The sequence below is a fragment of the Daktulosphaira vitifoliae genome, unplaced genomic scaffold, assembly GCF_025091365.1.
Source record: "Daktulosphaira vitifoliae isolate Bord-2020 unplaced genomic scaffold, ASM2509136v1 Scaffold_1, whole genome shotgun sequence".
NCBI lineage: Eukaryota > Metazoa > Arthropoda > Insecta > Hemiptera > Phylloxeridae > Daktulosphaira > Daktulosphaira vitifoliae.
Window position 1 is genome coordinate 1,286,130 of NW_026099572.1, and position 16,766 is coordinate 1,302,895.

At 24.5% G+C, this 16,766-nt stretch overlaps 3 protein-coding genes across 5 annotated transcripts in view; 2 read left to right on the plus strand and 1 right to left on the minus strand.

Annotated features, from left to right (window-relative positions):
• Window positions 1–7,351, minus strand: part of LOC126906266 (alpha- and gamma-adaptin-binding protein p34-like) — a 12,685-nt gene extending 5,334 nt beyond the window's left edge. For both annotated transcript variants that reach the window (XM_050686716.1, XM_050686707.1), the window contains exons 1-3: window positions 7,142–7,351; window positions 4,732–4,919; window positions 3,563–3,677 (exon numbers count right to left, since the gene is read on the minus strand). In XM_050686716.1, the coding sequence (XP_050542673.1) occupies window positions 3,563–3,677; window positions 4,732–4,919; window positions 7,142–7,214 (376 nt within the window). In that variant the 5' untranslated portion in view covers window positions 7,215–7,351. The remainder of the gene's footprint in view (window positions 1–3,562; window positions 3,678–4,731; window positions 4,920–7,141) is intronic.
• Window positions 7,352–7,423: 72 nt separating this feature from the next.
• Window positions 7,424–12,392, plus strand: LOC126906285 (platelet-activating factor acetylhydrolase IB subunit alpha2-like). 2 transcript variants are annotated; one of them, XM_050686753.1, is made up of 5 exons: window positions 7,424–7,505; window positions 8,024–8,055; window positions 8,114–8,320; window positions 9,889–10,011; window positions 11,840–12,392. In XM_050686753.1, the coding sequence occupies exons 2-5, from the start codon at window positions 8,047–8,049 to the stop codon at window positions 12,122–12,124; spliced, it is 624 nt and encodes a 207-aa protein (XP_050542710.1). In that variant the 5' UTR covers window positions 7,424–7,505; window positions 8,024–8,046; the 3' UTR covers window positions 12,125–12,392. The 2 variants fall into 2 exon arrangements, with proteins under 2 accessions (XP_050542710.1, XP_050542700.1); XM_050686743.1 differs by lacking the exon at window positions 7,424–7,505 and having other exon boundaries at window positions 7,579–8,055.
• Window positions 12,393–13,540: 1,148 nt separating this feature from the next.
• Window positions 13,541–16,692, plus strand: LOC126906289 (protein lethal(2)essential for life-like). The gene is made up of 3 exons (XM_050686785.1): window positions 13,541–13,702; window positions 13,778–14,244; window positions 16,454–16,692. The coding sequence occupies exons 2-3, from the start codon at window positions 13,780–13,782 to the stop codon at window positions 16,583–16,585; spliced, it is 597 nt and encodes a 198-aa protein (XP_050542742.1). The 5' UTR covers window positions 13,541–13,702; window positions 13,778–13,779; the 3' UTR covers window positions 16,586–16,692.
• Window positions 16,693–16,766: the final 74 nt, after the last annotated feature.

Below are 16,766 nucleotides of genomic sequence, written 5' to 3' on the forward strand. Positions count from 1 at the left end.
TTTAAAAAACTAAAAAAACACGCTTTTAAAGTACATCGAACTAAAAAGTTAAAAATAATTTTTAAAATAATTATGAACAAAAAATACTAGTATTATTGTGATAAAAGCGTCGGGCGCTCAATATACGAAAAATATGGCACAAAGCACCCACGCTTTTATCACAATAATACTAGTATTTTTTGTTCATAATTATTTTAAAAATTATTTTTAACTTTTTAGTTCGATGTACTTTAAAAGCGTGTTTTTTTAGTTTTTTAAACTATATTTATTTTTTACTTTTTAGTTTCATGTTATGATAGTAGTTACTATCAATATCATGGTTGTTACGGGTAACGGGAAATCAGGGTTCGATTCTGGGGAGGGAGTCTGAGAAACGGCTACCACATCCAAGGAAAGCAGCAGGCGCGTAAATTACTCACTCCCGGAACGTGGAGGTAGTGACGAAAAATGACGATACGGAAATCATCCCTCGTAATCGGAATGAATACTTTATATCTCTTAATTAGAATGAATCGTGTTAATATATAAATTTTAATAGTAATTAGAATATATATATTTATACAAATAATGCGACTTAACTACGTAAAAGTATCATGCACTAAGTATTTAAAGTTTTATGGCCGGGCGGGTCGGACTAACGTTATACCCGAGGTATAAACGGCGGTAGGAATATATATATATATATACGTAAGGCGCATTAGACGCGGGCGATTGGTCAGTCAAAATAAAAATTTGTTTACATATATATAATATTGATGACAAGCACGCGTGTACGGGTACGATAACTAAAAATAAATTTTTATAGGAATANAAGCGTGTTAAAAACAGTAGCACGGTGGGGTCAAGGCACAGTGTGGACGAGGCATAGATGGTTACTTGAACCATACTGTCAAAATAGTAAAAGATATCATTTTACAGTATGATAATACTGTAAAAATGATGTCAAATGAAAGGGAAATATCCAAGGTTTTAGTACAATAAAAAATTATGTTGATTTGTTTATTTTTGAAAAAGTTATGGAAGTTTTAAGAAAAAAAAGTGAAGAAAAATGACAAAATTTAACGATTTATAAATTTGTAATTTTTTTGGAGATTTCACCCATTTGCGGGAAACGNATTTGTAATTTTTTTTGGATATTTCTCCTATTTGCAGGGAACGAGGGAAAATTTTTCAATTTTTTAGGGTAATGTTTTCAACTAGATACGATTTGTGATCTTTTGACGTATTGTTAAAAGAAATCGGTCCAGTTAGAGCTGAGAAGAAAGGGCATCAGACATAAAAAAAAAAAAAATAAACACATCATGGTAAAATTAATACCTTCTCAGCTTCGCATCGAAGCTAAAAAAGTGAAGAAAAATGACAAAATTTAACGATTTATAAATTTGTAATTTTTTTGGAGATTTCACCCATTTGCGGGAAACGAGGGAAAATTTTTCAATTTTTGAGGGTAATATCTCAACTAGATACGAATTGTAGTCATTTGACGTATCGTTGAAAAAAATAGGTCAAGTTAGAGCAGAGAAAATAAATGATAGTCATATAAAAATATCTTTTCAGCTTTGCATCGAAGCTAAAACTTAAAATATAGTAAAATAATTTTAAAATGAATAAGAAATTTCTTCTCGCGAGTGGCGTCTACAGTGATGGGATCTTTGATCTTTATTGAAGTCATTGTATTTAAATGAGATAAAAATCAAATGAGTTGAAAATTTATTCTAACTTAATAAGAATTAAGAAAAAAATTCCTTGTCATAGGCAGGTTAGAACCTTGTACCCCACGTACGTCAAACATAAGTTTTACCATCTTGGCAACCGTATGTCACTACCGTCGATTGAAAAAATTGGCTATTTAAGCTAACTTAAATTTCAAAGTTATTTTTCTCGACTTCAAAAAGCAAAATAATTTAAATAAGTTTAACTTTCTATGCTATATCAATTTTTTATTTATATAATATTTATAAAAATCTGTACTCCCCTTGTCAGGTATTTTAAAATAAAATAAAATACAAAACCCAGAATTTTAACACAAAAATAGCATATTTTTGAATATGCTATTCATTTTCACCATGAAGACAAATCCAGAGGTCAAATTTTTTTTTTCAAATTAAAGTATATTACAAAAGCTTTAATTTAAGATATATATAAAAGTATCAGACTTTCCAGAACACTTTCAAAAGTTAAGTGTAAAAGTTGTCATATTAATTCTCCCCTGTGTGCAGGTAAAGGGTCAAATTTATAAAAAAAAAAAAATTACCAAATGATAGGTAAAGACTTCATGCATCTATAAAAAAAATTATATTTATCCACTCATTTTTTAAAAAGTTATAGCATTATAAAATTAAAAATATTAAAAAGAATTTGTTTACAAAAATCGTATTTTTTTTTATTAATTTAGATGTCTGTTTTTACCGTGAAGACAATATAAAGTTCGAAATTTTTTTTTTTCCATAATAAAGTATATTACATTAGCTTTAATTTAAGATATATAAAAAAGCGTCAGACTTTCCGGAATAATTTCATAAGTTAATTTTTTGTGAAAAAGTTGTCATTCTAAATCTCCTCCTGTGGGCAGTTAAAGGGTCAGATTTATTAAAAATATACCAAATAAAAGGTAGACATTATGCATCTATAAAAAAAAAATTATATTGATACGGTCATTTTTAAAAAAGTTATGTCAATTTTAGATGAAAAAAATGTCGAATATTAGCGATTTTTAGTGAGTAGAATAAGTGTTAGATTTTCAAAAAAAAATGATATCAAAGATTTATAAATTTGTAATTTTTTTGGAGATTTCCCCCATTTGCGGGGAACGAGGGAAAATTTTTCAATTTTTAAGGGTAATATCTTCGACTAGATACAATTTGTGATCTTTTGACGTATCATTGAAAGAAATCAGTTCGGTGAGAGCTGAGAAAAAGTGGTAACAGACACACAAAAATAAAACACATCATAGTAAGCTGAGAAGGTATTAGACCTTCTCAGCTTCTCATCGAAGCTAATATCAAGAAATTAAATAAGATCTTAAAAATGGTTTGATAGTAATAATAAAAAATAAAAAAAACATTAAGAATGGTGAAATATTAAGAAGAAGATTAACTATGAATATTTTGAATAAAAAATAAAACAGTTCATTAAAAAAGAAAAATTGGATGTGAATTTCAAGAAATTAAGTTATTTATAGTATAAAATATAATAATTAAAGTAAAAATTGTAGTATAAAATTTAATTTAATTCAGTTATTTTGTTTTAAATTAATTATCTTTCATATTATATATTTTAGATTTTAAAAATAAATGCACTAAATTTTTTAATCAAACTGTGTAATATGAAATAAATCCTTGGTATCAAGGATTTATTTAGTACCAAGGAAAATAGGTGAAGTAATTATTTCACAAAAAATTGCAACTTAAATTGATATTTCATGAATGGTACTCTTTATATATTTAGTAAAATAAATAAAAATTATAATTAGAAAATATTCTCAAATTTTTTCCTAAAAGATTGATAAAATTTATTTAAGACCCTTTTCCAAACAAAGATAAAACTCATATAATCTATTTACTTTTTTTAGAGCTGGAATCATACTCAATACATTTTTCACTTAAGAGTAATAAAACTTCTGCTCTGCTTTGTTCTACAAGTGATAAACATTCATTTAAAGATTCCATAATATTTTCCTGAAATATAAGTATTATCAATAGTTAAATATGTGAGTATATTCAAAAAGGGAATGTAAAAAACTTTTGCAGTTCATACTATAATGTAAATTATTGTTTTAAGGTTAATAAAATTAAAGATATTATTGTGATATTTCTTATTAATATTTGTATAGGAACGGTGTGCCCGAGTTGGTAATGTGTCAGTGCTTGACGCACACTACCTTGGGTTCAAAATTTAGTCACGGTTGGTTTCATTGGCCGAGCGAGAGATCAATTCGGTAATTGGAATCGCCATCCCTTCTTCCAACGATGGACTATCTACCTGTCCCGGAGTATTAATGGTTAAAAATCTCCCATCTTAGGGTATGCTGCTATGACCTTTGATGGGCTTATAAAGCATATAAAAAAAAAAATTATCTGAGTAGATTACGTTGAGTTCTATAAATTATATCAGAGATAACTTTAATATTTCAATTCTCAATAATTTTCAACAATACACTGTTTCTTAAAATCTTTGATTTATGGTTGAAAGCTAATACTGCGTATTTAAAACCTCTTCTATTGGGGCTACATATTTGAAATATAGAGATAATCAAAACATAATCAAACAAAATCTCTAGGTTATAATGGTTTGGTAGCTTTGAGTTTCATGTCAAATATAATAATAATTTATCATTTGTGTCTAATATTTTAGTTTTTAATTCACATCAATATCTTGACCTAAAGCTATTTTTGATATACCCTATATTTATGCTAATAAATCTATTAATAATCATAACAACAGCTAATATATAGTAATATTTTATAATTCTCAATGAATACACTACTAATAGTCTTTTTTGCTGCAGCCTTTATTTCAAGAAAAATAAATTTGATCTCCCTTCATAATTCTAGCTTTGATACTATATTTGTTAATTTATTTTTTTGAAATTTGAAGTACATAATTAAAAAAATTTTTTTATCAAAAATAAGGTCATTAAATAAAGAATATTCTTTGTACAAATTTACAAAAAAATTTGCTCAAGTATAATATTACCCTAGGTTTCTTTGAGTTATAAGGTAATATACTCACATTTTCTTGGTTAAATAAAATTATTATCGCATTAATATTTTCTATAAATGCACTACTTAAATTTTTTAAGTTATTTGACGTGCACAATTGTACTTCTGCTGTATAATACTTGCAATCCAATTCCCAATGATAAGAAAAAATATCACCTTCATTTTTATAAATTTCTATGTTATCTTCATTTTTTATGGCTGCAATTATAAGTAATAATAATTTACAAAATTTATTTATTACAATAGCTTTTATGAAGTACATAATTTATTTTATCATTTTTTCAATACATTAAACAGTTACTCATTTGAAAATGTTTAATTTATATATTTGCTATGAGTTTTTATAGTTGAAAACCTGACATTCATTAAATATTTAATCATTATTGTAATTATTTTTTGTGAAGTAACTTGATCATAAATCATATATATCAAAGCAATATATTTTGAATTTTTACATAGCATTCAATACTTAAATAGAAGTCACTAGGGTAAGAAACAGGTAAAACCTAAAATATACAGTCAGCATATTTTAAATTAATAATAAATAAAATTTTACTATAAAATAAAATAATTTAATAAATACTGGTTCATAAATATATTGACAAAACAATTTTAATAGACAAGTTATACATACATTTTTTTTTGGTTGGATTTTTAAATATAAAAATTCATACTTCAATTTTGTATTTTTTTTTTTAATAAAATGATCGTTAAACGAATTGTTTTTGATTTTTTAAAAGGGCATCTAGAAATATTTCAATTGCTAAATCTATTATTTTTGAAATTTTATAAATATACTATTAACAGTTAATATGTCTAAGATGTTGAAATTAAAAAAAAAATTGATTTTTATTAAATATATGTATATACATATCAGTACTATTTTTGTCAACCCATAAACATAATATAACTCAAGATGTATAATAAAGTGACATTGTTATTTTTTTATAAACTAAAAATTAATCTGTTGTTAATATCAAAAACAAGATGACACATCATAGAAATGGATTAAGATTTTTATAGAGGACATGGAAATACTGGTTATAAACAAGGAAGAACAGAAAACCAGATTTGCAACAACAAAGCAAGGAGTTTAGAAGAAGTAGAGTATAGCAAAGGATATTATATGTCACATACCAATTTTGTCAATTTTACTCGGAAGATTTGTTATTTTCACATCAAAATTGTTAACTTTCAGAGGATACTATTGGAAGTATCAATTTTTTGAAAAATTGCTCAAAGTGACAGCTTTTGGAAAATAAATTTACTATTGCCTTTTCATACAATGATGTTATTATTTTATCTTTTATTAAATAAAGTTAATTTAAAACTAAAACAACAATAAATATTTAATGTTTAACATGCCTCTCAACTTGAAATAAATTTTCTATATACACTAAACTGACCATAAAATAATATAATTTTGTTTTTCTATAAATCAATAGTAGAGCAGAGAATGAGTGTAGCAGAGATGCTTAGGTGAATTTTAAACTAAATTATATCTTAAAATTCAAGAAAAATATTTAAATAAGTACTTAATTACAATTAGCTAAGTTCATTTATACAGAAAAAACTTTGAACTATAAATTTTTGTATATATCAGTGTACTATAACTCTGGTGTTAAAATCATAATTTTCAAGTAAAAAATACTTAAAATATATGTTTTTTAGAATTAATAATAAGATAATATTATAAATTCCGGTGGCAATTGACATAATATGATTGTTGTTTGGGAATGTACAATTTAGCGTTTAGTTGGGTTTAAACAATATAGTGTCAAATCAATTACCTACTCTATCGGTTGTATCTTGTACACATTTAAAAAAATATTGCCATCTAAATTTGAATATTTTTGTTAATCCTAAAAATTCATTAAAATGTATTTCTTGCCTTGTAAAAAAAATATGATTTTTATACAAAAATACTAACAATAGATTTTAATTTTTTAATTAATATAAAGTGTTTTTTAATTTTATATTTTTAACTTTTACATACTTAAATAATACACTTATATAAAAAGTTATTCTCTCAAACAGTTTTCATTTCTACAGATCAATATTTTAAGAATTTCAATGTTTTCCTGAAAATTTATTATATTTTATCAAATTAATAATAAATTGTACTAATTAATGACAAGAAATCATCCAGGTAGGAGAAAGTTGGCGATTGATGCCTACCTATAGGAAATTCGCAGTAAAAATATAACAGGAATTAAATATCTACTTATATCTTAAATAAAATTAAATACAAGATTGTTTCATTACCAATGTCTTTCATGATTTTTTTTTAGTCAGCCTAATAAAACCATTATGATGGTTGTATAACATGTTATGCAAACATTTTATAAAAAAGTTATTACTTATAAAAATATCATGTTTTTCTATTAAATATTAGGATTAAAATAAATAATGCAACTCACATTGAATAATTTTTAAAGGATCTTCATTGTTACAGCTATGAATATAAATACTAGGAAATTCATTGATAGACATTATTTATTTATTTGATTATTATAATTTTTTATAACTAACTCAGTAATTTTATTGTTAAACGTAAAATTTCTAAATGATAAAATAATCTTGACAAATTTGTATATAGTGTAATGTGCACATTTTTTTTTTCAAAAACTTGCTTTAATTCTAAGTTTTTGTTTTTCTATTATCAGTTATCAATTTAGTTATGTGATAGTCCACCTTTGTAATATTAATCAGTATACTTCTCTATGTCAGTTATTAATAATTTTTTTTTTAATGGCACTGATTTGTTTTATAAATAATGTTTAGGTGAGTTATTATTTTATTAAAACGTTTAAAACTAACTTTATTAAAATTCCTAAGAATTTGTATTACTTCACAATTATATTAAGTAGTCTGAATATTACTAAAATATTATCATATATTCAATTGTTTTTATCTATCTATATTAAGATTCTAGAAGATAAGTTTGGTAAATTAGCCACTTAAATATGCGAAAACATTTCTATTTTTTACCACCCTTGATCGTGTGTTACAGTTAATACGTTTTTATAGGTTATCTTAATTTATATTATCAAATGTTTTTTAACAGTTAACTATTTGTTACAGCCAAGTTTGTAATAATTACATTCATTTGAATTGCATAAATTTAAAAAATTTTACTGAAAATCCCAACGACTTGTCAATTGTTAATTATTATTAATTAGTTACTATACGTCTTTATTTTCTAATTTCTATTTAGTTTATTTAAAATAGTTTTTGTTCAAATTTATTACACTTATCTTGTTTAAAAATGAATTCTTGTATAATTCCCTGTGTTCCTGAAGACCCTCAAGGTGATAACAGATGGATGAGTCAAGTGAGTTCTTAAAATTTTTAAAGTTATTTTTATAAATTTTTTTAACTTTTATTTTCAGCATGAACGACATGTATCAGAAGCCAAAGAACGCGAACCTGATGTTATATTAATCGGTGATTCAATTATACAACAATTACAGTTACGTCCCATATGGAATGATTTATTTGAACCGTTGCATTGTTTGAATTTTGGAATTGGTGGAGATTTAACTCAAGGAGTCTTATGGAGAATTCAAAATGGCATTCTTGATAATATTAAACCAAAAGTATGTTAAGTATTTAAAATTTTATTTTATATCTTTTAGTCTAAAGTATAAATTTATTAAAAATATTTTCTGCAATGAAAAAAAATAATATTGGAAATTGTATCTTACATAGTTATTCTATATTTTAACATTTTTTTGTAAATGTCCTTTGAAGTTTTAACATTATGATTTACTTGTTTTCAGTCATTATTTCTCTAGGTAGGCTTTATTTATATATAACCATAAATACTAATTTTAAATAGTATTTAATTTGTACTCTGATTCCCAATATCATTTTACAGTTTCAATCATAATTATTCATGCTAATATTTTCTTTCTTCGGAGTGCAAATATTATTATTTAGACAAATTTAATTAGTATTTATAATAGTCAAAGTATAATCTTAATAAATAAAAATAAAAAATAAATCAGTATAGCTAATATATTTATTGAGATTTCTATTTATTAAACCTTTTAAACTAAATTATATCTTAAAATTCAAGAAAAATATTTAAATAAGTACTTAATTACAATTAGCTAAGTTCATTTATACAGAAAAAACTTTGAACTATAAATTTTTGTATATATCAGTGTACTATAACTCTGGTGTTAAAATCATAATTTTCAAGTAAAAAATACTTAAAATATATGTTTTTTAGAATTAATAATAAGATAATATTATAATATTAAAATTATATGTATTTTTTAATTTTAATTAAAAAAAACCTAGCATAGTGGAGATGTGGCATAGTTGGGTCAAGTATAATGATATCTGACAATGATTAAAATCACTATCATAAAAAACGATGGATTATTCCAAAAGCTACATGATCTCCTATTTCCTTATTTATATCCTGATAACAAGTTTTATGATTTATAAGTGTAATATATGAATAAATATATATATAGAAATGGTGTTATTTAAAAAAAAAGTTTGTCGAATGAGAGGGATAAATTTTGTTTGAATAGCTGATTAAAATCTTATATTTCTTCTCATTTTGTACTACACCTTTTACAATATTGATAATAATAAAATTTATTTAGATTGTTGAAAACAACGTTTAGTATTTGAAATAAATTAGTGAAGTGATGTAAATGGAAACGAGAGGAAATTATAAATTAATTTTTTCTTTTAAAATATTGAACAGATTTTATTTTAGATTGAAAAGTTCTGGCTCTTATATATGTTGCTGTAATATTATATGTAAGTTCAAAATAAAAACTTGTGCATTTATCTAGAAAAATGCATTTACAATTATTCTACTTCACCCTAATTGAAACTTAAAAAATGAACTCAAATAAATTTAAATATTTTATCTTAACATATACATATTTTTATAAATTTCATGTGTAATAAACATTAATAAAATGAATAGTTTCTTAATTATAATAATATTTGTTTAGAAATATTACAATTGAAATACATATTTGAGTTATTCAAATAATTTTATTAGAACTTGTGACAAAATAATTTTTTTTCTTATCAGGTTTATAAAAAGTGCTAAAAGATTCACAAAAGATTGATTTTATATTAAGAAACTGATAACTTGTATATTAGTAATTATTATTAATACATATTTTTGTTTTAGGCGTGTGTTTTACATGTTGGAACTAATAATTTTGGTAATACTCCACAAGAAATATCGGAAGGAATTCTTACAATTGTTAATGAAATAAAATCTAGATTACCAGACTGTTATATTATATTATTGGTAAATATATAACGTTATATTAAATTTTCCAATCCATATTAATTATCCTGGATATTACAAAAGAATATATATATAACTATCTCAATTATAAAAAAGTTGTTAAGAATACTATATGGTGTTTTATGTATAATCAACAAATTTTTTTACCTTGGGATCTTTTAATTTTGTTCAAAATGTTTACCATTTCTATAGACTAAATTATAAAATCAAAGAAAAATTTGTATCTATTATAGAAAACACAGTATGGTAAATTTTAAAATATTATTACATATTACAATATTTACTATAAAAGTTCTAGTTTTACAGTTATTTTTGTTATTACATCTATTCTAATGTAAGATTGTATTATATTATAACACATGAAAATGTTTTTTTAGCTGAATTTATTTATTGAATTTTAAACGTTCATATAGAATTTTTAAAATTTGGAATCTAGAAATTTTTGGTATATATGTTAATTTTGTAGCAAATTTAATCCTAGAAACATTAGTAACAGTACAATGCCCATGTAACCATTGATTATCAAGTTATGATTAATTGAAGATAGGTATAAATCAACACCCTTATATATGATATACAACATATTTTTGATCTCTTTAATAGTAACTGTTGATGTCTTGTTTCCCTTTACATAAATTAAGTTTTACTTGAACTATTATTACTTGCATTAATAGTTAATTATTTGATTATATTATTTTAATTTTCCCACGTCACTTTAAATATAAGATGTAAAAAAACCAGGTATTGACATTTTAAGCTTATAAGTTACTATCTGTTTTAGTATGACGGCTCACACCTATTATTAACTAACATGGATGTATATTTATATATCAGTGTTCAAAACATTTTCTACATAACTTAACTCTTTCACCCTCAAATTCATTTTTTTGTTAAATATTTGCGTATATTAAATTTTTTTTTATTTATGTAAAAGTTTGCCTGCAATCTATTTAATTATCCATTAATATAAACAATTCAATTTAGAAAATTTATATCTCTACAAAAAAATATATAAAAGTTATACCACTAGTGGTGTAATTTAGGTTTTTTATAGAGGGACTTATAAATAAGAACATTTTTCACTACCCTTATCATTTCATTAGCCTCTTTCTTAGCTTTTTGGAGATCAGTCATTTGATTTGACAGGATTTTTCATCAGCTATCAACTTGACATATCCTCATTATGGCTGAAGGGACTAGTAAACGGACAAGGTATATGTCACTGTAAAAGTTCTCATATGGTTACCCATATGAGAACCAACTGCAAACAGCTAAGCTGAACATCAACGCTAAGTTGCCAACTGAATAATTCACTGTGCCACACCATACCAACTAAAATGTTTTACTATTCTAAACCAAACAAAAATAAATGTATATTCGTTATATAAATATTCTTGTTCTAGGAATATCTAAACCTTATAATATCTTTCAATTATCCCCCTTTATACCTTAAAAAAAATATTTCAATTTTAAGTACTAGATACATGAATAGTGTATATTATATATGATTATATATATATATACCTATTATATATCATTTCATACTTTCCAAATTTAATTATTATAATATTTACTGTATACTTTATCCGGAGAAAAAACATAATAATTACAATTTTTTTCTCTAAAAATATATTCCAAATCAAGCTGCTTATATTTTCAAAATTATTTGCCGAAACAATATGATTTCTATGTATTATGATTGTAAATAATATGTCATTATTGTATAAAAATGTTCTAATAATTTTTCAATAGGTATGTTATATATAAATAATTTTATTAAATTTAAGAATTATTGTACACTATTTATTATAATTTTATTTTGTTTTAGGATTTATTACCAAGAGGTGCAAAACCTAATCAATTACGTGTTCGAAATTCAAAAGTTAATGAAATTATTCATGAAAGAGTTAAACTTATACCACGATTAGAAGTAATAACAGTGAACACTGGATTATTGCAATCTGATGATACACTTAGTGCACAAGATATGCTGGACTATTTACATCCTACTGATTCTTGCTATCGTAAAATTTTTGAACCTGTGCATGAATTATTGTTACATATTCTTGGAGAAGCTAAAGATGTTGATAAAGAAGTAGTTGGTACTCAATAAGTTATGCTTATATTTTATGTGCACATCAAATGTACTTTTTTTTTTATTGTGATCATTGCAGTATGATATTTTTGTACTTTTTAGCTTAATATCATTGTTAATTTGAGGGGTCTTGGATATTTTTGTATTTTGTTCCTAACTTAATCTAGACTGCTTGTGATAAGTATTAAATGTATTAAATTAAAAAAAAATTGAATCACTTTCCTTAGTCATTGATATAATTATTGTGCAACTAAAATAAAATAAATAATTTAATTATTACTATTTATGTTCATATACTTTTTTTTATTATTGATTAAAAAAAAATTTTAATTACATAAAAATAATTTATTCTACGCTCTATATTATATATGTTCATGCTTATCTGTATTTTTTAAGTAATTGAGGAAAGTAATAAAAATATGTGTTCTTAAGAACTATAGAGATAATTTACTTTGAGATCATATGTCTAGAATTAGGGACATCCTGAACTTGTTTAAGAGGTGTGAAAAATATATTTTTAATATTTAACCTTTCTTTTTAGGGTGTTTTGTTAGTAATGTCAAAAGTTAACAAATTAACGAAATTATAAAATATTTGCTGGTGAGGCAGAAGGGCTAAAAGGGTGGTTTGTTAATATACTTGATATAGTGATAAATTAATAATTTATTAAATTTTGTTATTAGATTATCATAGGCATTCTACCTAGTTGACTCGGTAAAGTATCGTGACTTGGTATATGAGATGTTGTTTTATTGTTGTCACAAGTAGTAATTCAATATTTAGTAAGGTGTAAGAATAATGAAATCTAAAAATAAAATTGAAGGTTATCAGGTTTCTCCCTTCTAATTTTTTTTAACGAAAATAAATTCATCCACTATCGTCCTCTACATTTTCAGAGTACTTGTGTCTTACACTTCGTCTGCACCTCATACTTAGGTGTTACCCTTATTCTCTTTAAATTGCAATAAATGACACCCACTGCTTATCTGAAGTGTCAGACGAGCAAGGTGACTGCTGTATGATCACACGTACATGTAGCACTACCCCGTTTTGCCCTACGACTAGTTTAAAATAAGGAAGACACGAATAATAAGACCCAGCTAGGCTTAATTACCCACACATAACTCAATAACTACATAATAAGTAAGTTACCATATATTACATGGGTAAACCAATAAAAACTTTTATACAATTTTCTAAATAATACATTCACAACTTATAAATCGTGTAACGATGTTGTTTCACATGAAATATATTTTTCGTTTATTTTAATAATGGAATACTAACAAAAATATTTTGGCAACCGTACTTAAAATTAAAGGCGTTAATAATGGAAAGAATGAGTAATACGAAACAAAATAAACATCATGTTATTTTTGGAACTTGTATACATATTCCCACGTAAACATTTTTATCTTTTTCATCTTTGATCTGAGACCATTTCTAGTAAATGTAAAAATAAAACCAAAGATATAGACAAGTAATAGTAGTAGGGAAGTTGAATATAAATAACACGAACTTAAGTTATTTTTCAACATTGATCCGTTACATCACAACAGTTTTTAGCTTTACAAAATTTAACAAAAAAATTATTAAGTAAGATCTCATACAGTTAACGAGTATTTATAATATTATTTCTTTTCACGATAGTATTACAATTAATTTTTTTAGGTATGTCCTCTTTAGTGCCTTTATTTTTTCGTGACTGGTGGGATGATTTTGAAAGAGAACGAATTCCTAGACGCTTGATAGATCAACACTTTGGTTTGGGGCTACATAGAGACGATCTCAATAACCTGTCTACTACATTAGTGTCGCCGTTAAGATCTGGAAATTATTATAGGCCTTGGCAAAATGTAATTAGCCGACAAAATAGTGGAATGTCAAACATAACTTTTGGCGACAATCAAGTACAAGTAATTTTGGATGTTCAACAATTTTCACCTAATGAAATTACAGTTAAAACATCTGATGGAGCGATAATTGTGGAAGCTAAACACGAAGAAAAACCAGATGAACATGGTTTTATATCAAGACAGTTCAAAAGACGATATTTACTACCTAAAGATGTAGATATTGAAAAAGTTGTTTCCAGCTTGTCTTCGGATGGAGTCCTTACAGTCAGTGCACCAAAAAAGGTAATTAATAATTAGTTTATTAAGATGTATTCATGGGGATCTTCAAGTAAACGTTATGTAGGAGGGAAATAATTAAAAATATTTTTATAAACGGGTTTGGAATTAATTAGCGCAAATATATTTACGTCTATTATAAACACTATAGTGTTTTAAACTGGATGGTGCTCCAATCCTAAAGAAATGATGAGCAATGCCAGCGCTAGATATTGCGAAACGTTTTCACAAATAAATTAACTTAGTTAAAAAATAATCTGGTTGTGGTGAACTGGGTTTCTAAGTCCAGTTTCAGCCAGTCGGAAGAGTACCAATAGGAAGAGTCAAAGTAAAAATACAATGTAATATTCACTATGAGTACTGATCATTTTATTTGTGTTCATGTCCCTTTTTATATTTTAAGAAACATGATTAATTACGAATTAATACAAGGTTAAGACAACATTTAAAGTAAACAAAACACCATTAAAATATAATCTTTAAAATCTAATTTAAAAGACTATTAAGTATTGCTACATATTTCAAGATGCCGTTCACGACATGGTTATACTATTCGAAATAATGATTGGTTAATTTCTTTTGACGTAGTAGCCTTACTTTCGAGTATTCCGATAAATATAACAATTGGTTTTCTTAAAAACTGGCTAATGGAACAAAACATAAAACAGGATAAAATAAATGAGCTTATCTATTTAATAAAATTTTGTTTAGGTCAAAATGTTTTTCAGTTTCAAAATAAATTCTATAAGCAAATTGAGGGCACAGAAATAGGAAATTTGCTATCACCATTTTTAGCAGAACTTTTTATGAGTAGGTTCGAAACATATTTAAAAAACACCTATGGGGTTTTCTATAAAATCATTATTGAAAACAATGCAAAATTTGTAATAAATGTAACGCAGGAAAAACAAAAAGAAATATAGAGGATAGTTTAAAAAACATTAAAAATCAAGGAGTTGATAAATCTCATGTGACTGAACATTTATTGAACACATGATCACTTCATTAAAAATATTTACTATACAGATGTCATGTATTATTTAGTGTATAATATTATTATTTATAATATCAGTAACAGAACAGGTCAAATTAGCTCATAAAAATGTCTTGTTAATAAACCCACCCATTTATACTTGACCAGGCGCTTCTGATTCATAGTAGTATAAAACGTATTTAATCGTAAAAGTAATTAAAAACGTAATTACAAAGAACTTAATATAACTAGGGGTATTTACATTTTTTGACAAAAACTTAACATATGTTGTCTGATATTTTTCCAACTAGTATAGTTATTTCAAATAATTTCACCTAAAAAATAATGTCCCCATATAAACTTTGATCACTTATTTTTTTAAAACTTTTGTTAATTTCTCCAAAAATTATGCATGGATTATCTAATTAGTAATGGTACATGTTTCTACCTACAAATGCATTCATTCATAAGGTTTATAAGTTAGTTAAACAACCAATGGTATAGTACTCTTAGTTGAAGAATAAGCCTTTAATAATTTAGAAAATTATATTTGTTTTAAAAAAAAATGTTTAATAAGGGAAAATAAACATAGCTTTCAAAGATATTTATTCAAGCCAGAGCTAACAGATAATTAGATGAACTATTAAAAATATTTTACAAGCACTTCTAATAAGAGATTGATTGATTTAATATAAAATGTTTAAGAAACAACTTGGTATATTACTTTATCATCTTTAAATGAAGTTAAGTAGCATATTTTAAAATTAATTTTGATACATTTGAAATGTTAATCCAAAAACAAAGTTATATGGGCCTTCTTAATGAGAAACCTTGATAAGACTTTTTGTCTCAATCTGGTGTTAATTCATGTTCTACCTATGTGAAAAATGCACAATTACATTGCAAATTAAATCATACATTTCACAAAATGAAAAATTTTCAATACATTCAGATACATAGCATGAAAATTTTAAACTAAAATATCTATGTTGGTAATGATGAAACATGAAGTTTATACAAAAATCATAATTTTTGAAAAAAAAAAAAAAAAAATTTGATGAATGGTTCTTTGCATATGCTCAATCAATTATGATTAGTATTAATATTACACCAGGGGAAATTTTAAAATAAAATAAGATGAATAATCTAATTTTACTATAAGTAAATTATTAATTTAAAAAAAATATGTACAATTAGTTGTAACAAAATTTACTTAAAAATATTAATTAAAATAAAATTTAGAATACTGAAACAATTGGTGAACGAAGTGTACCAATTATACAAACTGGAGCACCAGCAATGAAGTTAAAAGAAAATGAAAAATCTGAGACTGATGCAGTAAAAGTGACAGAAATTAAAGTTGAACAACAATAAGTATTAATTTTAATAAAAAATTAATAAGTAATAACTGTTATCATTAAGTTAAAAGAAATGTTGTAACATTTAACAAAATAAAAAATTCATATAATTTTTTACTTTAAGTGATAGAAAAATATTATTTTAAAATAAAAAAACTAAGAGATTTTATTTTCCAAAAGAACAATATTTTATCTTT

Excerpts from the sequence above, each read along its gene's own strand:
- LOC126906289 (XM_050686785.1), top strand. The coding sequence starts at position 13,780 with ATGTCCTCTTTAGTGCCTTTATTTTTTCGTGACTGGTGGGATGATTTT. Across the intron at positions 14,245-16,453 it reads CAGTCAGTGCACCAAAAAAG|AATACTGAAACAATTGGTGA; the intron begins GTAATTAATAAT and ends AATAAAATTTAG.
- LOC126906285 (XM_050686743.1), top strand. The coding sequence starts at position 7,990 with ATGAATTCTTGTATAATTCCCTGTGTTCCTGAAGACCCTCAAGGTGAT. Across the intron at positions 8,056-8,113 it reads ATAACAGATGGATGAGTCAA|CATGAACGACATGTATCAGA; the intron begins GTGAGTTCTTAA and ends TTTTATTTTCAG. Across the intron at positions 8,321-9,888 it reads TTGATAATATTAAACCAAAA|GCGTGTGTTTTACATGTTGG; the intron begins GTATGTTAAGTA and ends TTTTTGTTTTAG.